Source organism: Vigna angularis, chromosome 7 (genome assembly GCF_016808095.1).
Source record: "Vigna angularis cultivar LongXiaoDou No.4 chromosome 7, ASM1680809v1, whole genome shotgun sequence".
Lineage (NCBI taxonomy): Eukaryota > Viridiplantae > Streptophyta > Magnoliopsida > Fabales > Fabaceae > Vigna > Vigna angularis.
The window spans coordinates 25571553-25593169 of record NC_068976.1 but is presented as its reverse complement, the minus strand read 5'-3'; the positions used below and the strand labels follow the sequence as shown (position 1 = coordinate 25593169).

The 21617-nt window shown below is 33.9% G+C and overlaps 4 protein-coding genes across 8 annotated transcripts; 2 read left to right on the top strand and 2 right to left on the bottom strand.

Moving 5' to 3' along the window:
- The first annotated feature begins 3224 nt into the window (after positions 1-3224).
- Positions 3225-6279, top strand: LOC108338533 (mannose-1-phosphate guanylyltransferase 1). Of its 3 annotated transcripts, none has more exons than XM_052879869.1 (6): positions 3247-3382; positions 3540-3569; positions 4379-4510; positions 4826-4888; positions 4996-5235; positions 5332-6279. In XM_052879869.1, the coding sequence occupies exons 3-6, from the start codon at positions 4400-4402 to the stop codon at positions 6001-6003; spliced, it is 1086 nt and encodes a 361-aa protein (XP_052735829.1). In that variant the 5' UTR covers positions 3247-3382; positions 3540-3569; positions 4379-4399; the 3' UTR covers positions 6004-6279. The 3 variants fall into 3 exon arrangements, with proteins under 3 accessions (XP_017430948.1, XP_052735829.1, XP_052735830.1); XM_052879870.1 differs by having other exon boundaries at positions 3531-3569; XM_017575459.2 differs by lacking the exon at positions 3540-3569 and having other exon boundaries at positions 3225-3382.
- Positions 6280-7730: 1451 nt separating this feature from the next.
- LOC108336356 (histone acetyltransferase type B catalytic subunit) lies at positions 7731-11199 on the bottom strand. Its single transcript, XM_017572783.2, has 10 exons — positions 11009-11199; positions 10875-10916; positions 10403-10512; positions 10221-10289; positions 10067-10105; positions 9909-9985; positions 9673-9772; positions 9051-9132; positions 8790-8950; positions 7731-8660 (listed from the first exon to the last, which is right to left on the bottom strand). The coding sequence occupies exons 1-10, from the start codon at positions 11085-11087 to the stop codon at positions 7995-7997; spliced, it is 1425 nt and encodes a 474-aa protein (XP_017428272.2). The 5' UTR covers positions 11088-11199; the 3' UTR covers positions 7731-7994.
- Positions 11200-11830: 631 nt separating this feature from the next.
- On the top strand, positions 11831-13135 carry LOC108337310 (uncharacterized protein At2g39795, mitochondrial). Its single transcript, XM_017573806.2, has 3 exons — positions 11831-12142; positions 12241-12578; positions 12682-13135. The coding sequence occupies exons 1-3, from the start codon at positions 11885-11887 to the stop codon at positions 12839-12841; spliced, it is 756 nt and encodes a 251-aa protein (XP_017429295.1). The 5' UTR covers positions 11831-11884; the 3' UTR covers positions 12842-13135.
- A 446-nt stretch (positions 13136-13581) lies between these two features.
- LOC108338195 (delta-1-pyrroline-5-carboxylate synthase) lies at positions 13582-21177 on the bottom strand. Of its 3 annotated transcripts, XM_017574941.2 has the most exons (17): positions 20684-21175; positions 20305-20466; positions 19176-19453; positions 18615-18765; positions 18362-18526; positions 18202-18279; positions 17885-17974; positions 16973-17059; positions 16775-16861; positions 16598-16694; positions 16071-16174; positions 15906-15981; positions 14887-15037; positions 14690-14758; positions 14244-14310; positions 14091-14161; positions 13582-13759 (listed from the first exon to the last, which is right to left on the bottom strand). In XM_017574941.2, the coding sequence occupies exons 1-17, from the start codon at positions 21023-21025 to the stop codon at positions 13684-13686; spliced, it is 2151 nt and encodes a 716-aa protein (XP_017430430.2). In that variant the 5' UTR covers positions 21026-21175; the 3' UTR covers positions 13582-13683. The 3 variants fall into 3 exon arrangements, with proteins under 3 accessions (XP_017430430.2, XP_017430431.2, XP_052735828.1); XM_017574942.2 differs by lacking the exon at positions 16973-17059 and having other exon boundaries at positions 20684-21176; XM_052879868.1 differs by lacking the exons at positions 15906-15981; positions 16071-16174 and having other exon boundaries at positions 20684-21177.
- Positions 21178-21617: the final 440 nt, after the last annotated feature.

Genomic DNA, 21617 nt, shown 5'->3' with positions numbered 1-21617 from the left:
CATTTTGGCATGAAAGTTTATTAATATTAATAAGTGAATTTTAAATTTAATTTAATTTTGTAAAATTGATTTATAAAATGATATTTGTGTCTATTTATATATTATTTATTGATTTTATTAAGATTTTTGAACATTCAACTTCTTTCGAGATTGACAAGGACCTCAGAAAGAGTGAAAGAGTATCCTCTGTAAGGACTACCTCTCCCATCCAATACGTTTTTTCTGAACCAAAATAAAGCATGCCTTTTCTTTTATGTCAGTGGCAGAAATAAGATGGAAGTGATTTTCTTTTTCTTTTATTTGACGAAAGTAAGGTAATGTTTTTCCAATTTCATGTAAAAGCGTGTGTTTTTTTATTATTCTTTCTGGTAGAAAACAAAAGATAGCAATTAGGAATTGTTCCATGAAAGCGAAGCTGGGCCTAATAGTCAAATTAATTATCGTAGAAGATGCTCTGAGATCCATATTTCTGGTACTTCTCCAATTTCACCGTCAATGGATTAATAAGGTTGTCTTAGACCATTCACTGGGCTTTCACTGTCATATTCATCCTTTGATAATGATATATGATATGCTCTGGTGTGACTTACGAAACAAAATTGTGGTTCCAATTTGCAATTGGTCACTAATCACTAATCAACAACGAAAGAACAATAACAATATTTAAAAAGTGGAACTATCATTCTGTAGAGACCATAAAAAATCCTGTAGCCAAATAAATTGCCCTGAATACTGAGTATGAAGCTCCACCTTCCATTTCAGGTTGATAGACCTTGGCAGTTATGGCATATTCCCCATCATGAATTCAACCTAGTATTTATGCTAATCTTATGCTTGACATCACACTGGATCTTCATCATGTTCACATTAGTTTTAGTAATTGCTTCTTAATCAAAATCAAGTGGGTGAGGTGGCTACTATCAAACTCACTTTTGTTAAACAGAGTCTGTCAAAGAGTCAAAACCTTTCCTTTAATGCACCCAAAAACTTGTTAATAAATGTTCTTAAAAGCATTTATGAACATTATGATCGTTTTTAATGTAAATTGTGTGCCGTTTGGAAACAATAATATTAGGCAGAATCACTATCAGTAGGCAAACTCTCACTTTGAATATTTTAATATTTAATACAATTCCATATATACAAAACATCTGGTTAAGTTTCTCTAAACAAATAATTCTATTCTGCTCTTAAGAATGTAACTCAAAGAACATACATGTGATCTATATAAAAACATTTATTAAAAAGTTTATATAAGAAAAACATAATGACTAATATTAGTGATATATAATTCTACGATAATATTTATTGCAAATATTTAATTTATTGATTCTTTAGTCATTTTTATTTATTTCTGACTTTGGAGCTTCATAACTTCAAGCACAGGGAACTGAATTCATTGACCAAGTTACTTTTAATTAGAATAACATCAATGTTAAGCCTTTTTATTAATACTCCATGCCAGCTTATCTGCCACAAATCTCGATATACTTTTTTCAACACTTTTCACATTTTTAATAATTATAAATTATAATTTACTCTTCGTTTTTATAAAAATTTTCTGTTTCGTAATGTCAGACTTAATTATTTTAAAATGTTATGTTAAATTTGCAAATTGAATATTAATAATCAATACACTAAAATTGCATGACCAGATCTAAGACTCGTTATAATGTCAAAGGAAACTCAAAATTCAACACGTTTGGTTAGGCCATTTGCGTGTAAAATAATTATCCTTTAGAGAAAAATTAAAATAACAGAAACCAACTTAAATAAATTATATGTTTCACATTGTCACCCTGTCCCCATGTTAAATAGTTTTATATAATAATTTAAATAAAATCTAAAGAATAGAAGTGGACTATGTAACGCCTTTTTTGGTGAGGAAATTTAACAATTTTGCTTTATTTAAGTATTCAATAATAAATGAAGAAAAAATTTCCACTAAACATTAAATGTTTACAAACTTTTAATTTATAATTTTTTTTTCTTGACTGAAGTAGACCACAAGAAATACCCTAACAAGGGGGGAAGTTTAATATAAAATCAATAAAAAATATCTTCTTACATAATAAATTTGAATCTTTTGAAATAATTTTTAAAATTGTTTTTAAACAAAAATATTTCAAAGAATTGTTATCAAGCAAGAACGTTTGAAGACTTGCTGTCAGTCTTATTGATGCAAATGTATTGAATTAATCTTGTGTGTAAATTTATAATGCTAAAATAAGACATTTAAAGAAAAAGACAGAATAACTGTTTTTAAACAATATTATGTATTAAGTTGGTAATTTAAAACGTTTTACAAAGGAAAAAAAAAACTGATTTTGTATATACAAAAGCATGGATATATTTTTTTCAGAAAAGGAAAAAAGAGATGGAGAGTATCTATCAGGAATATGCCAGTTTGGCGCCACTAACGCTGATTGTGAAATGTGAATTTATTTTGTTGCCCTTGGCTGAGTGATTATTTAACTATAATTAATTAAGCAATACTATAATGACAGTTACCAACGACCATTACTCTAGTATGAAAAATATAATAATACTGATTAGATAGTGAAAGATATATAAGATGGTGAATTAATATTAAAGAGAGTATTTAATATTTAAGAGTATATTTGTGAATTATGACGTTATAAAATTAATCTAGCATGTGATAAATAGGATAAGTTAATATATTGCATTTAATTTATGTTGAGATGAAAAAAAAGGCATTGAAAAGAGAAAGGAAATTTCATACAATGGTACAACAATAATTATAGAAAGAACAAAATGTGGAAGAAGGCAGAAACTTTGGTAGCATGTGAAGTACAGAGAGAAAACAATAAGGAAATAGCACCTTACGATTATAACAACAGAAGATGATTAAAGTTAACACAAACAAACAGAAGAATGGCCAAATTCCGAAACAGCATATCAAGCCACCGACACTGAAGAAAAGGAAAAATCCACGCCCATAGGATAATCTTTTTTTATTAATTAAAATTTGTTAAAAATCACGTGGAAATCTTATCCTGTATAATTTTTTTTCTAATTTTTAATAGTTTTGAATGATAAAAAATATATATTTAATTATTTTTTAATCTTATAATAGAAATATACACAAATTTGTTGGTTCTTATGATCATTATTTTATTATTGGTTTATGTTGTATAATAAATAAAATAAAATAAAAAAGTAATAATTAAGAAAGAGTAGTTATAATTTACAGTTGGCGCGTGAGGGTGTTATATAAAGAGGAAGATGGAGGAGAAGAATTTGGGGGTTGTTCTTATTGGATTCGTTCGTTGCAGTTGTGGATTCCGACTCGCCGCGTTGACTCGGTCCGGGTTGGAGTAGACTCAGCTCGATTTTAATTTTCGCCGTCGCCGATCTAAAGGTATTTCTCATTGAACCAATGCCATTGCCGTTTCCTCTGTTCTAATCAATCAGTGCATGTTGTTTCCGAATTCTGATTGTTTAATCGCAACGTTCGTGCTCCTCATTTTTTTTGCTTCGAATTTTGCTCTGCTTTTGATTTCCGTTAGATATTTCAGTGTTCTACTCAGATCTGGTGCTGCTGTGTGGTGCGGAAGTCCCTGCTCTCTCTCTCTCTCTCTCTCTCTCTCTCTCTCTCTCTCTGTAGTTATTTTTCTTTTGCTCTGTGTTGAATTGATTTATTTGTTCGGTAAATTTACTTGAATTTTCATGGATTTGTGAAATTTCTGGCTGAAGCTGGTACAGAGGAATTGAATTATATGTAATAAGAAATTTACACTAGTTTGGAAGAGACAGGGTTTTTCTGCAAAGACCTTGGATAAACTATTCTTAGCAACTATACGTCATGTCATGCTACTTGTTCTGTCCAATTCATGTAACCTCATTGCATATCTTGTTTCATTTGTGACATCAGTTTTAAGTTCTGTCTTTTGTTTCCTTTATGTTTGGTTTTAAATGTTATTTACAGAGTATCCCATGTGGATTGAAGCTAGCCAACCTATTATCCCTGTCTGGAGTGTTTTCGGTTCACGTGTGCTGAACTAATGCAGTATTTTCACCTCAAGGATTCTCTTTTGGATTTTTCTTTTTTAATAAAAATCAAGTATGAAAATTTCTCCCATTGAGAGAAGGAAACAGCCGCCTATTGTGTTTTTTATGTATGGCTAAAACATTGTGTGTGTTTTACTTTCAAGTTCTAGCCTATGCTTCCCGCAGTGACACATAAATGGATCCATGTCACACTCAACAGATTAATTGTCATTTAGGTGTTCTTTGCTAGCTCTTCTTTCGTTCCTAGCATTGATACTTACAGAGCACAGTTGAATTTATCAGCTCATATTTAGATCACATTTTCTGTTTGCTTATTCTGATCTGTTTTTAATTTATAAATTTCCAGGGAAATAAAGGGCACAACAAAATGAAGGCATTGATTCTGGTTGGGGGATTTGGAACAAGGTTGAGGCCACTAACACTCAGTTTCCCTAAGCCTCTTGTTGATTTCGCTAACAAACCTATGATTCTGCATCAGGTAAAGTTGCTTTAAGCTTTTTTTTAGAAGGTTTTCATCTTTTGTTAATAAAATTGAATCAGGGATCTACTTTTTTGTAGAACCCTTTTTCATGCAACATTTGATGCCTCCCTTCTATATAACAGAGACCTATACATTTATGAGAAAAAAAAATCTTATTTATCCTAGATATATAATAAAAAGAGCCAAGTTTTTGTGTGTGCATACATACAGCATTAGTATGTATTACACGTGTCCTTTATGTCTATTTCCTTATATGATAATAAAATTTAGTATACTTCTGATTTCTTTTTTTCCATTTTTCTTGTTTTTCAGATAGAGGCCCTTAAGGCTATTGGAGTTACTGAGGTGGTGCTAGCCATCAATTACCAACCAGAGGTAACGATGTCTTTCCTTTCAACATTGTTTTTAAGTCAATTCTTAAAAGAGATGTACGTGGCTAAATTTATTCATTTTTTACTTTGGTGTAATACTTCCTACTGCAGGTTATGTTGAATTTTTTGAAGGATTTTGAAACAAAGCTTGGCATCAAGATCACGTGTTCTCAAGAAACTGAGCCACTAGGAACAGCGGGTCCCCTGGCTCTTGCTAGGGATAAGCTGATAGATGACTCTGGAGAGCCCTTTTTTGTTCTCAACAGTGATGTTATCAGTGAGTATCCACTTAAAGAGATGATTGAATTCCATAAAGGCCACGGAGGAGAGGCTTCCATAATGGTAACAAAGGTAAGTGATTTGACAAAAAGTAAATCTCATTTTTTACATGCGAGAGTACATTTGAAATTGGAAAATCCAACATCATTTTTTCATCTACTTGTGTAGGTAGACGAGCCATCAAAATATGGTGTGGTTGTGATGGAAGAGAAGACAGGGCAGGTTGATAAATTTGTCGAGAAACCAAAATTGTTTGTTGGCAACAAAATCAATGCTGGAATTTATCTGTTGAACCCCTCTGTTTTGGATCGAATTGAACTGAGGCCCACTTCTATCGAGAAAGAGGTGTTCCCAAAGATTGCTGCAGAGAAAAAGCTCTTTGCAATGGTACTGCCAGGATTCTGGATGGACATTGGACAGCCGAGGGACTATATTTCTGGCCTGAGGCTTTACCTAGACTCATTGAGGAAGAAGTCATCTTCTAAGTTGGCCAGTGGGTCTCAAATTGTGGGGAATGTCATTGTGGATGAGACAGCCAAAATTGGTGAGGGATGTCTCATTGGACCTGATGTTGCTATTGGTCCTGGCTGCATCATTGAACAAGGTGTTAGACTCAAAAGCTGCACAGTAATGCGAGGAGTGAGGGTTAAGAAGCATGCCTGTATATCCAGCAGTATTATTGGGTGGCATTCCACTGTTGGTCAATGGGCTCGAGTGGATAATATGACCATCCTCGGAGAAGATGTCCATGTATGCGATGAAATTTACAGCAATGGTGGTGTTGTTTTGCCCCACAAGGAGATCAAGTCAAATATTCTGAAGCCAGAAATTGTCATGTGAGTAAGGCCAATGATGTTCAAATTGGTAGTATGTTGTGAGATGAGGTAGCAAATTAATCAGTCTGAAATATGTTTGTTCGTTTAATTTGTTTTCCTTTGTACTTCATCCCATTTCTCTCTTTTTTTCTCTACGAATCAGTTTTTGGATTAGAGCGAGTGACGCCATTGCATTGATTAAGAAGGTCAGAATCTTTGTAAAGGGCGTATGTTTGGACTGTGCAAAAGTTGTGTATTTTCAGTGTGTATAGAAATAAATTATTGGTTAGTTGTTTCTCCAGTCATTGCAATTCTCACTAACACCAAAACCAAGGACGTATTTTGATCAACAACGTATTGGGGCATCTTATACTGCTACAAAATTGACAATTGGGTTAGTTGATAGGTCATATTATCATAAGCAGGTAGACTTCATATCATTGAGTTTATATAAAAAGAACATTTATATATTATGGGGTCGAACGAGTGAGTGAGGCCTATATCTACTGGCAAAACCATGTGATGGAGGGACCATAATGAACCAAAATCACTGCCAAAATATCTTTGGAAATAATTGTGAGCATAATTTATTAATGAATTCTTACTCATCTTATCCATTGAAATAAAAATTACTGGAAGTTTCGATTTTTATCCTTTCGGTTGATTGATGTGCAAGAGGGTTTTATCATTGGATAAAGTTATACTACTATTTTAATTTAAAATTTATCTCTTAAATATATATTTCCATATACAAATTCTCTTTTTCACTAACCAAGAAGGTCATGCATTACTCAAGCATGGGTAACCTGGTAAGTCGTATCTCCTTTTGGATCATTTCATGCAGAAATTTTCCGGAGTGATGGAAAATCAAATTTGATTCCTTTTATACAGAAATCTACGACCTTGTTTGAGATTTGAAGTCCAGCCAAAATTTGAAAAATCAACTTATTTAAACTTTTTTATCTACTATTTTTCGCCTGTGATTGTGGTACGTTTGCGCACATGCCTGGCCCCTAAATTTTTGGATAAGTGTCCCTGAAGTCATGTCACATAACATGAACAGAAACTTTTGGTTGTACGGCCTTGCCTTTACGTTCGACTATATTACAAAACTTTCAACACGGTGGATAGAAGTGGAGCATCATTCATTATTGCAGCAATTTTTCTTGTTCAGGACAAATGAAAATGCTACACATATAAACTTCCCACAAAAACATTTTAAAAAATAATACGAGGCATTGCTTTATGAAAAAAGAGAAAGTGACAGAAAGAGCAAAAGAGAAAATAATGGGTGAGTATATGGCGCTTTGGATGGTAGTGAATTTATTTTCTATTCAACTAAAAAAATGATAATTTGTTTTTCTAGTCAATAATGGTTTTTAATTAATGGGTAGCTTAAAGACATTAACAAATCCAGATCCGCAATTACATGATTAATCAGGACAAACCAAACAATTTTCTTGACTCAGCCCTTAATCATATATCATTAGATTACTTTTGGACTCAATACGTCTATTTAAACTTGCTTACGGTTAAGCCTAGCTTTTAAATTCTTTTTAAATGGAAAATTTAAGACATTAAAATAACTCTTAATAGAATAAGTAACTTAAAAAAAGTAATTATGTCAGACCCGCTGACATTATAAAAAATCAAGACCAACTTTGGCGACCTCTACTTGTCTCTCTTAAAATTGGTGTCATGATTTTCAGTGATGAAAATAAATTGCAAAGGTAAAAGTACGAGCAAGACGTATTGGAAGTGGACAATCTCCACTGAATGTCAATCAATCGACTTTGCTTTGGTTAATCTCAGTAACTCAGTAATTACAGGTCAATAGATCACTGGTCCTTCACAACCTACAACAGGAGAATCTTAAAATAAAGCCTACAACAAAGAACCCAAATAGTTACCGAGTGATTGTCCACAAATACAAACTATAATTGGTCCCCAGTAAAACCAATTACATAATCTTATAGAAAGACCTGTTTATCTCGTGCTATCTTGAGAAGCACAAATTTAATCAACAGCCACGCCTTTTTTCCTAAGATGCAGCACGGTCACCTTTTCAGCAATCAACTTAATTTGGTTCACCTTTTCCTGAACTAACTTCTGGAGTTGCTCTTCTTGATTAGCCAGATTGTCATCCATTTGCACAGTATTACTAGCTTCGTTGGCCTCTGACCTGAACATGACAAATGACATCTCCTGATCATCACTTGGTACATCAAAAAGTTGCTTCCCAGATGTCCCAGAATCTTTCCCTAAGATGTCATACTTAACATGGTTGGAAATAATACTAACAAAGTTCTCCGTGTACTTGTCAACAGGATTAAGGCCAATGTAGATCAAAACCTCCCAACACTGGAGAAACTGCTGCTTGTTAATTTTCAGACTTTTCCTTACATCCTCCACAGCACTGAGAGGAGGCAAAAGTCGAGGACAATGTGTTTTCTTTGATAGCTTTCCTTGCTTTAGAAGGGAAACAGCTTTTGTAACTACATTCTGAATTGGGTCAAATCGAAGAAGGCGAAGGGTATCAACACAAGTGCGGACAATTTGGAAGTGATCTAGTGGCTCTTCTACGGTGAAATCAAAAACATTTTCAGCTATTGCAACATCATAAAGCACCTCTAGAAGGAATCGACCATAACCCTTGTGCTGGTACGGAGGTAATACCAGTATCTGCCATAAACAGCAATTATCGTCAAAAGGTGGCAAAAGTAAGCATTTGAGAGAACTTTAAGATCATGTTAAAAGTTATAACTGATTTTGACATAACAGCATTTACGGAATGTCCAGCATCTTACAAACCTGACTTAATCGCAATCTGGAATCATCAGGATAGTGATAAAATCGATAAACAGCAGAAAAACCAATCACCCTATATTGGATCTCTCCCTGCTGATCAGTTGTCGTCTGACACACAACATACATCTCCCACTGTGAATCAGTAACATCAATAGGACTGCTTCCTACACGGCAAACAAGGTAAAAATATATCAGCTACGACAATATGCAATCTAAACAGTTTGTAACAAGGGCATATAAAGTAGTATAATACGTGAAAATTACCATCAACAAGTAGTAGTGTGAGGGGTATTAGATGACTGTAAAGTTGCCCAGTAGCCATGTTCCCTCCCACCAAACGGACAACCTGGCCCAGATGTTACACAAAAATGTCATTCATCTTCACAAAATGCCCCTAAAATATGCATATCAAGTGTCACATAATAAGCGCATTAGGCCACTGGCTAACCAGAGAATGAAAACACCACAGACAAGTGTGACACATGACTTATTTGATGAACTTTCCCATTAGAACCATCAAAATTTAGAGCTGAAGATTTGGCAAAAATCACCGATAACAATCACAAATAGGTGGGCAGGTACAGTTCACTTTCCAAGAATCATTTTAGCCTAAATCTATTCATGCCAAGAAAGGAGAAAATTTAATTGACCAGACATGCAAGTTTTCCAGAAGAATAGCGTTATTATAAACCACCATAAGCAATTCAGCATCATCACACACTAACATAGGCCGATTACATATTCCACTCCTTCAATGTAGTGAAACAGAATTAACTTGAGACTTCACAAGACTGCACTAGAAATTTGGAAAACATTTGTTTAAGATAATCATACAGCCTAACTCTTGACCAAAGAGCAATACATTGAGCCTAAATGTAAATACAACCTCAACATTTGAAGCAGATGAATCTGTATGCTGATTAGAATCACAAATCTTCTCCTTGAAAGCTTTGTGCTTCAAAACTTCTCCCTCTGAGATGTTTGTTCTGCAAATCAATTAAAAAATCATCCACAACCCTCCAATTTTATAAATCAGTTTCCAAACATTACTAAGGAAAGAAAACTTGCATGGCAAGTGTGTTGCTTTTGTGTTGAATGTACAGCATAATAAAGACAAAATACCTAACAAAATCGTTATCCACCATAAATTTTTGAAGGAATTCATCCTTGCTATCAACAAGAGTCTCAGCAAAAATTGTCTACACAAACAATAAACAAGTGGCAATGTCATGACAGAGCACAAGGTGTTAGTGGTCACCCCAGGTGATATTGATGCGTACCTGAAGAGCAGATTTTAGATCAGTGATACCTTTGCCTCGCTTAAAAAATTGAGCAAATTAAAAAAAAAAGTCAGTCATAATGCTTGATGCATAACAAATTAAAATTTTGAACATACATATGATTTTTCCCATTAGTCAAAATTTCAGAACTTACATCAGATGAACTTAGAAATGCAATATCAGCATATGAGTAAAAAGATATGCTGCTAACCCAGATGGTAATCTGTAAAACAAATTCAAAACAGCTGAAAAAAATAAGACACCGTATCATATAAAACATTCAAATACAGTTATTTTTCAATAAATAAATTTACTGTTGTTAAAAATGAATCTAACCTTCAAACCCTCGTAGCCATAAATTTTTCCATCATCATTAAAATAGTTATTCAAATCAACAGGATGAATGACAAAGCTTTCAGGAGCATCAAATTCTTCCTTGCTTGAAACTGTACAATAGTAGCAGACATTAAATAAATATTAAAATTAAAGTATACAATGCAGCTGCAGAATTACAACATATTCACAAGCAACTCGAAGAAATGAGCAAAGAAACTAAAGAGCACTAAAGACCACATAAACGAACTTGAGTAGAAATTGATTAGCAAGATCAAGCCCTTAGCAAACCAAGCTCAAAAGAGGTCATTGACAAGAAAAGAGACACCCCACACATAATTAGCAAAATCATAAGGTCAGCAACCCATTTCCAAAGAAACCACCTTTGACCATTACATACTCAAGTTACACTATAACCATCCAAATTAAGAACTACAGAGCAACATGACAAAATTATCGCGTATTTTAAGCATACCTAGGTAGATTGTGATGCAATCTTTGGCCTCAACTCCATCATCTACAAAACCCGACCAAAATATTCATATACGTCGCAGCCCCATGAAATGAATAATTCAACACAATAAGTACTACAAAATAAGTGAAACTCACCTATTACTGAGAAACCGACACGTCGCCGTTTCTTCACTTCGTTGTCGACATCAGAACTTCCTCGCTGTTTCTGCCCCATTCGCTCTTGCTTCCCTTCCCAGTTCACTCAATCTCAGAGGTAGTTAGGGTTTTCAGAGCGGGAAATCAAATTTCACCAATAATCGGGGGCTTTTAAATAGGGCAAATTCCCGGCACCCTTTATTGGGCCGAACTCCTAACTGTAGGCCCAAATATACACTTGAAGAATAATAGACATCTTTATTTCGAGACAGTCTTCATAAACATTCCTTGGTTTTCGTAATGGTTGGGTTTGCTTTGAAAGGAAAGCACAAAATAACATATTTACGAGGAAACAAAAATAGATTTTGGGTTATTCCCAATAGTTTCAAGTTGAATTATATAATTCAAAACCTTTTTATAGAAAAAATGACTTTGAAATTGGGTAACCCAAAAATAAAAAAATTATTTTTCGGATTAGACAACCGAAAACTTATTTATGTAAAAAAAATACTTATAAATTATTCAATTTGAAAGAGACTTTTGATTTTGGTACTATATAATCTGAAAACCCACCTTTTAACTTCCACATTACACAATCTCTTAAGCTGTCAGATTTTAAAATTAAAAAAAAAAAAATCAGAAGAGCAAAATGAGGTTTTTCATATTTATGGGATGCAGAAGGAAAGTATGGTGGTGCAAAAAATAAAATGGTATCTAAATGGGACGAATTTCGGGTATCAGTTATTGGGCTGAACCAACAGAAACGGACCCAGATTTACAGTTGCGTGTCAAGATAGCTATATAAATTTAAAATGTCTTAAAAATATTTCCCAATCCACGTCCTAAAACCCTAGTAAAACCCTTCCGTGTTTGGCTATGGCGTTCAACTCAATTCTTCGCAAGTCGGGTTCTTTTGTGAGGGCTCTTGCTGTGGCGGGTCAATTGACGAAGAATAACCACCTGGGTCACCGCACGTTAATTTTCTCGGCCATCAACCACCACAAGGATTCGTTTGTTCCAAAGTTTCACTTTTCTTCTGCAGCTGCCCGGAAGAAACCAACCTCCGATGAGAACCTTCTCCGAGTCATCGAATCCGAAATCGCATGCGCCCAGGAAACCGACGATCACAACGCAGTGAGTATCTTCATTGCTTTGCAATTCATACATGTTAATAACTATGGTTGTTTTAGCTTTGAGAGTGTTTTTGTACTGAAAGTTGATTTGGTTTATAGGAGGAAGGAGTTCCGAGTAATTTTCCCTTTAAAATAATTGATAGTCCCGGAAATCAAACTATAACGCTCGAGAGAACGTACCAAGATGAGGAAATTAAGGTAGAGGTTCACATGCCTGATTTGGTTACTGGGGAAGGAAATGACGACGATGACGATAATGAGGGTGAAAGAGCTCCTCAGTCTAGCATTCCACTTTCGGTCAGTGTTTACAAGAAGGGTGGACCCTATCTAGAATTTAACTGTGTGGGTTACCCTGATGAGATTGTTATTGACAGTTTGTCTGTTAAGAATCCTGATCTTACCGAGGATCAAATTGCCTATGAGGGACCTGACTTCCAGTACGTCCTTCTTTCTTCAACTCTTTGGAAAATTTACTTTTTGTTTGTGGTTGTGGTAAGGTGTTGTATGATTGAACTTACTGTGTTTTATTGTCTTCTACAGGGACTTGGATGAGAATTTGCAGAAGTCTTTCCATAGGTATTTGGAAATCAGAGGAATCAAACCCAGCACAACCAATTTCTTGCATGAGTACATGATCAACAAGGACAGTAAAGAGTACTTGGTGTGGCTGAATAAGCTCAAGAACTTCGTTCAAGCGTGAGCCTTCACGTCTTCTTATGTGCTTACCGCGGTCGTTTAATTTGAAGAAAGTATGGTCGTGGCTGAAATTTTGGGTAATCATTTGCTTATACATTTGAAGGAAACAATACCGAAAGATTTTATCTTAGTGGTTTAGTTGTAGCGCTGCTCCTATTACCTATTGAAGGGAGATCATGCGTTTAAGTGTTGGCTGAATTGATTTAGATGCAATAAGTTTGATGGAGAAAATTGTTGGTTTATGTTTGATTGCATGCCTTCAGTGTTTTTCAACCTTTCTTATTTTCCATTGAGTAAATTGCTGTATGTCTTCTTTTAGAAAGTTATCAATTCTCAGCTTGTTATAAACTGATACATTTCTTTTTAAAAAATTGCAGTTAAAAATATTCCTGAAACCCTTTTGCTTTTCTTAACGAGTTAGCATGAGGGTTTCTGATAAGTCAAGTCCAAATCGATAATTTCTCAATTTAATTCTTCAAAATGTAATAAATTATTACTTTTAAGATCATCACTATTAGCTGTCGGTTTGCATAGGAACCGGACTTTAACCAATTCCAACCTGGAATGCCAGGGGTTCCGTCTCAAGTGGAAGAATTACAGCATCGTACATATAAAAATTAACTCAAATTGAAATTGCAGTCATTCAATTAACGTTAAATTGAATTGTAATCATTCAAGAATCGTTAAACATTGTGGACCATAATTGTTGACAGTAAAGATTCTAGACAAAAAGGAACAAGCAAATGATATAAATTACCCGGTTTTATTTAACCGTACAAATGCCGTTCTCTACATGAAAAAAAAACAAACGAAAAGGCTACAAAAGGAATCAAAGCACCATTAAAATTAAATTGCAAGGTCTTTGTGGGTGTAGACAACGCTTCTATCACCATCTACCACTTGTCCCCTTCCTTTTAGTATCCTGCGTATGTAGAAGGCAAAAGACAATACGTAAAACACGAAGGAAGCACCACATAACATGGAGGTTTATTATAAAATGATTGTTTGTGATGAAATTCAAGATTCATGCATGGCTTAAGAACGTATTCTAAACTCTAGAGTAGCCTTATAAGATATATTCCATTAAAAACGTGCAGGTGCAACATCTTTAATTTGGCTACTTTCTGTGATTGTGTTGCAGCAAGTTATTGATATTTAAGATGCGGTTTACACTATCAGTGACAACTGTCAAATGAATGACTGAATTTTGATTGTAGTAATTTTAGCACTGTAAATTGACCATCGGCTCATACCATCTTGTTGTTAACAATCCCTCAACTCCTACTGGACCTCGAGCATGAATCCTGCTTGTACTAATTCCAACCTATTAAACCAAAAGGGAATTACATACTATATCAACAACCATAATGAAAAGATTGATTATAAAATGCAAACAATATTTCTACCTCTGCGCCTAGTCCAAATCGTGCCCCATCACTGAATCTGGTGCTTGCATTGTGAAAAACAGCAGCACTGCCAAGACAAACAATATTTACATAAATGCTATTGCACCCATGTGTTGATGATATGATCATACATAGGTCAAAAATGAAGAGTTTAAAGAGTGACAAAAAGAGTAAAATAGGTTTTTTGGCGTGTATTTGCCTCTTTTGTCTTCTTTCGTTTATTTTGGTTGCAGAGAAGTTTATGCTATTCTATATCAGTTGATATCTTCTTGGAAAGAAGTGAATAATTTAAAGAAAATGTTTGTTTAATATTTACATATGAGCAACTTTGTCAAATCGTAGAGAATAAGAAGCAGCAAAATAGAAAATTAAGAGAGAAATCTTTTATATTATTTCCGTGAAATATTTATTTGTTAAATAAAAAAATAAGATATTTCAAAAGTTACCTGTCTACTTGGCGTAGAAACACATTAGCTACTTCGTTATCTTCAGCAACGATCGAATCAGTATGTGCACTGGCATAAAAAAAAAAAAACAGAAGATGAGATACTCTGCCATAGATGTCAACTGAAATGGAGAACAGCAAAGATAAATTAAAGCAAGAATATAATTCGACATTATCAAGCAGAAAACGACGACGTGCCTTCCATACAGATTTATATGATCAATAGCTGCATACACGTCATCCACAATTTCGACGGTGCAAGCCAGCGAACTGTACTCGTGATGAAATGAATGTGCTTGTGGAATATTTAACAGAGAACTTGCCACAGGTCCTCCATATAATATAACGCCTGCATAAATCTACATATTTTAGTTGTTCCAAAAACTATAAAAGATAATACCTTAAAATTGGTATAATTTGTACCTAAATGGACCTCAATTACCTAAGCTTTTATATGTTAAAAACGATGCCAAGAAATAACTCACCAGTCCAGTAAGGATGTAAACTGGAGTCCATAAAAGGACAACTGACTAAACCTCGGAGCTGCCTTTCAGTTCTAAATGCCTAAAGGATCATTTTAATGGCTAGAATATTTTTGAATCGACAAAAGCAAAAACTAGGTAACACATTTATATATTAATTCTTAATCAACATTTACAATTCAATGTCACCAAGGTCTTTTTGAAAGAACAAAGCTTTTTAAACAGGAATGCTCATTTTAGAAATATTCACAGGATAGATAATATGTAGACAAACTCAAAACCATTAAAAACGGTAGAACTTGTCCACAATAACTTGGATCCAGGAACTAGCCATGTAATGTAAATCAATCTAGCACTACTGAAAGTTAGCATTAGCACTATGAAGATCAAGTTGCATTGATGTTTATCTTCTCACCATAACTTGCTAAAGAGAATTCAAGAAAACAGAAGTGCTAGCAATACACTCTCTATCACATTCAAATACACTTGGTTGACATTTATTGAAAATCAGGAAATTATTAAGTAAAATTCAAACGAGAAAGTGAATTCAAATAATTGAGTCCTAATAAATTTCAATTAGTGTTAGAGGATTATTGATAGCATTTCAAGAAAACATACTACAGAGTTCCTAATTATCCATTTAACAAAATTCAGTTTTGTCAAGTATTCCAAGTACGTGCACTATATGTAGTTGAAAAACGTCAGAATAAGAGGAACGGCGGCTAGAAATCATACCTTCAGTACGAAGGTCAAGAATGATCTCATTGAGCCAACCTTTCTCTATCAAATCCTTGTGGATAAGAAGTGTTTCCTGAAGTTGAAATTTGAAAACAGAAGTTATATACAGCCGATAATGCTAGCTTTACCAATCTTGTAGAGTCATTAGAGCATTTAGTTTACCATGGCATTGCAGGCTGCCGGATAATCAATTTTTGCATCTAATACAATCCGCTTTGCCATCTCCACATTAGCAGACTTATCAACATAGACATGGCAAATTCCATCTGGTTTAGTAACAGCACAGTTTATTAGTCCAAAAAATTAAATAGTCATATGGTTTACCATACCATAACAAGCACCGTTTATACACTATATTCATAGCTTAACTACACTTTTGGCCCATTAAGTTTGGGATGTGTAAGGTTTTGATCTCTCAGATTTTATTCAAGCCAAGTACATTTTATTTTTAAATTAAGCAAAATTTCCTTTTGTCAAATATTTTCAACTAAAACTCAAATTATTATTTTATTCCGAATAGTTAGAAAGTTAGGGAAATATAAAGTACACAATAAAGCTCAACTAAATTTGTTTGATTTAAAATATAAAGGAATTAATTTACTTGAAAAACCTTGAGGAACCAAAAAATTACACAGTACACAATAAAGCTCAACTAATGCTATATTTAAACATTAGCATAATGGTCTTACCAGCATGACCTAAAACAGGAATTTTAGTTGAACTCTTGATCTGAGAAACAAGTTTGTTACTGCCTCTTGGAATTACCAGATCAATTACATCATCCAGCTGAAAGTTCAACAAGAAGGTGCTAATGCTTAAGGGGAATAAGTGTATAAAATGAAATCAAGGTTCACTAATAAATTCACCTTAAGCAGCTCAGGGATTTCTTCCCTTGAGGTCACAAGTCCTATAAGTTTTCCACCAACATTATCTGGTATGGCCTCAATAATTACCTGCATCTCAGGCATACAGAATCACCCCATAAATATTTTATTAATGGCGACTGTGAACAAATCAAATTTAAACAGGAAATAGTTTAGAGATTAATTTATTTGGAACCAAACTTTGTGCAAAATTGCATTTGATCGTTTAGCTTCTTTGCCACCTTTCAAGAGAAGCCCATTCCCACTTCGGATTGCCAATGAAGCTATCTGTACAGATGATAATAAACTACCACTAAAATGTAAATAGACAGCATATAATACAAACACAACATAACTGCTTTAAGCTCCAAAACCTCATTCATACCATAACATTAATCCCATTACAGATCAAAAGTGACAAGTAAAAAAAATCTTAATTTAATAATTACAAACCTATGCATAAAAGTAAAAAAAAAAAAAGGAAAGGAAAATAAAACATAATAGAAGTAAAAAATATTATGCTCCTAATTAATGGGAACAATATGAAATAAGAAATTCATTACCGCAGCATACCACCCTGTTGCAATACATTGGCATAGAGAATCATCAGTAATTAAAAATATGGCTGTCAAAAATTATACTCAATCAGTCATTGGGACAACAATTTTCAAGATTATGGAAAATTACATGTCAAGGATGTAGTATATTATGACTGATTGAAGGAAGTGAATAAAAATACAAAAAGCTCGTATGTCTTATCTAATGTCTATGCATTAAAATGTTCCACTTTTTTTATTATGCAGGTACTTTCAACTCTTACTGCTAAGGAGCGTATGAATCTTAGTTAATTTTTCATAGTCATGATATCATAAAGCTCGTTTGAAAACTCTCACTCATTTGGTAAATAGATCTTCCCTAAGACCTTCAAAGCCTGATACTATAAGCAGAAGAAGTAAACAAGGATAACAAATGAATGTAATGTAAATGCCGAACACTGAGTACAGAGTTAAATGGAGACAGCACGTTTTTCCTTTCCGGAAAATTGAAGTACTTAACCAAGTTTAAACCAAAGGTGAAAAGAGAAAGATAAAAGATGAAAAAAGTTTAATTCACCTGTACAAGAGCATCAGGACGTGATTCAAAAACAATAAGGAGCACTCCCAAAGGAGATGATGTCTTTTCTAAAATTAGCCCATCTGAAAGCTGAATAAAAAAGTAGCTGTCAGAAGCCTTATATATCAATATATAAAAAAATTTGTACAATTGCTGTCCAACAGAAAATTGTTCATTCTTAAGACAAAAACAAAAAACTTAGTTTAGAACAAAGCAACAATCACACTAAAATTCTATCTTATCTAAAGTTATAAGATTGGAATATCCTGTTAATACCATGATCTAAACTATATATTTCCAAATCAACTTCTCATTACCTCAGTACGTTTTAATACTCGACCAATTGGATCTTCCATATTGGCAATAATTCGCATGTTGTTTGCAAGACTTGCAATCTGTCAGTTATCATAGTTTATCATAATGAATTCTTCAGTTTGTTAAAATATGGATAATTTCTTCTAGAAGAGACTTTCTTGCCTTCCCAGGTTTTAAAGCTAGCCTAGCCACCAAGGATTTTTCATATCCTGCTTCTTGTGCAGCAGTAACATCAGCTTCATTTTCAATCCTGATTATTTTTTCATTTGCTTCCAGGGCATCAGCTATTTTAAGTAAAATTTGTTTCCTTTCCTCTGAAGATAAGGCCTACAAAGTGAAATTAAAACATCAGAATTGCTTCACTAACATCTCAGTAATATCCACGATTTCACACATTTTATAAATGTGAAGATACCTGGAGCCTTCTGGAACATTCCCTGGCCGCAACAGCCATCTCACGTGTATCAACCTCTTTTACTTGAGCCCACTCATGTGCATCTTTATGGAAGAGAGTTCCTATACGTTGTCCTTGTAGCACATTAATGATATTCTCAGGTGCAAAACCACTGTAAGGAGAAAAAAAAATGTGAAAGAAACAAACAGGGACAAACCAACTCGCACAGAAGATCATCAATATAGTAAGTTTACTTCTAACACTTGATCTCACAGTTTTCTTGGGGCAGAACGACAAATGAAAAAGTAAAGGAGGGATCTCATAAAGTGGTTTTTTCATTCTCTATGTGGGCATGCACACCATTTTCATTTAGATTTACAAACTCAAAACAAGTGGTGGGCAAGAAGACCAAAAGAAAAGAAATTGAAAGGATAAGGAGTAAAGAAGCAGTCTGTTTAGATGTCAAGACATAACTAACCTATTTCTAATTGAAAACGGCACTGATAAAAAATGCATCGAAGTAATAATCTTTCTCAGAAATAGTGAAATAATATTTCTCAGCAATATGGTGTAATAGTGCACCTGGTAATAACAACAGGAATGCCAGCATCAGCTGCATGAACCGCAGCTTTTACTTTGGCAGTCATTCCGCCTCTTCCCACTCTAGACTTGTCACCAAAAGTAATTTCATTCTGATGTTTTTCCTTGTTATATGTATAAATAAGCTTTGAATGTGGGTCACTTGGAGGGCCACTGTAAAGACCTTCTACATCACTCAACAAAACAAGGAGATCGGCTTTTAACTCCAAGGCTAATAAAGCAGATAAACTATCATTATCCCAAAATATACCAGAAGAATCCTGCACAAAAAATGCGCTAACAACACTTAATGTACTTAACTAGATAGAAATGAAAATAATAAAGCAATCAATCCAGGTAGCAAACTCCAAAATAAACTTTAAAGCCAAAATGAAACAAGTAAAATTTCTGATCTCCAAACAAACAAGTAAAATTGTGCTGAAGGAAAAAAACAGTTTTATTTCCTATATAAAAATTGTTATTCCCTCCCTCTCGTGTAATACACACATCTAACCGAATAATTCATAACACCTATTCCCATGATAAAATAATCTTATCTAACTAAAAACTCTCATTTCATATATGATTAACTACACTGCACAGTTATAGCTACATTTAGTGGTGTATTTATTGCTTGATGATATTATAAAAAAATAATTAAAGCTTTTGATATTTTAAAGAGACAAATAAAATGAGGGAGGAGTATATGCCAGTGATCAGAATTCCAACAAAATGTTCAGAATATAATCCTTGGATACAGAATCAACATTCAAGTCTAACACAACATTAAGGTCTTGTTTGAATAAAAAATCAATCTAAATACTCATAGGAGAAGAAACCAAAAAGATAAAATGAAATTAATCGTCTCTCATATGTTAAAATTTATGCATAAATTAAAATCAGATTTTGAAGAAGTTAAATAAGAGTCAATTCAAGTGTGTTTAAGTCAATCATGACTTATGAAAGTCAGCTTCTTATTATCTTTTCCTATAAGTAGCAGAAAATTGTCCAAATCCCCTGGGTATTTTTCTTGTTGGTGGAACCTTGATCATATCATGCCACAAACTATGAAAAACACATTCAAACTCTTTCATCGGTTCCACGAAAAAATTAGGTATTGTCGTCAACAAACCTCATAGGGAGCCTTCCTGGTACTAACGGCATCGTTCTCATTGAACACCGGAATAACCTTCAGCGCCAACAGCGACTTCACAGTCTCAGTAAGCTGCTTCCTGAAATCCTTATCTCGAAAATCGTTATCCGTCACAAGAAGCTGAGCCGATGTCACATCGAGCTGAAACCGCGAAATGAAAATTAAAATTTAGACGCTAGTGTTATTCTCCTAATAAATTTCAGTTTCTCACACACAAGGTTTTAGTGCAAGACGCAAAATATTGCCAATGTAAAACTGTAATTCTAAATCGAAATCAAAATCCACGAAACTGAATCTAAATTTTGTTGATGAACGTAACTACTAATTAATGCAATAGTAATTACAAATATTTACTTACCTGAGTGAACAGCGTATCGTAGAGAGCCATGAGACTGTTCTGTCCAACGGCGGCGCAGGCCTTGCCGTCGAGTTCGAGTTGGGGTTTCTGAAGGTCGGCGAAGCTGCTGTTGATTAATTTACGGAAACGTAGCCTTTGGCGGCCAATACCGACGGCGCCAGAGGAGACGAGTATAATGTCGTATCCGAGAGAGTTGAGTTGCTTAATCTGCTCGCACAGAGCTCCCAATCTTCCAACCGCTAACCTTCCTTCTTCGCGAGTGACCACCGCGGTGCCAACTTTGATGATCACACGCTTCACGTCCTTCATGAACCCCCGAGAAGGATCCACCGCGCTCTCCATGGCTGAGCACTGATACGAGCAATAGCAGAGAAGACCTTCGAAAATGAAAATGGAATCAGTGGAATCCAAGTGAAAATAAACGCCCAATCACAATCGTACGCGTTTCTCTCGTTCACCTTCGTGGTAAACCCTTCATTAGAAATGGTAATTATGATTATTTTTTTTCTAAATTAGAATCGTTTTTCATTTACCATGTGAGACAGGCGCATATATATTTATATATAATTCGTAGCTAGAATTTCAGTTCCGTTGACCACACACTAAACCACTGAAGAATTTAATTTGAAATTGTATACTAATATATTTTTTTTAAAAATCATTCTTTCAATTTTTTTTCATTATTATGTAAAAATATATATTTGTTTCTAATGTAGAGTTTTATTTTATTTATAATAATTGGAAATTTTCAATGAAAATTATAATTTGATTTTTAAAAATTAAAGAAAAATATAGGTTAAAAATAAATCAATTTGAATGAGATTACGCTCCTATAAATTATTGTTTAAATTTTATATATGCAACACTAATAATCTTAATTTCATTAAAGAAGAAATATATAAATAATAAGTGAAGATAGGTTATAGAAGATAAT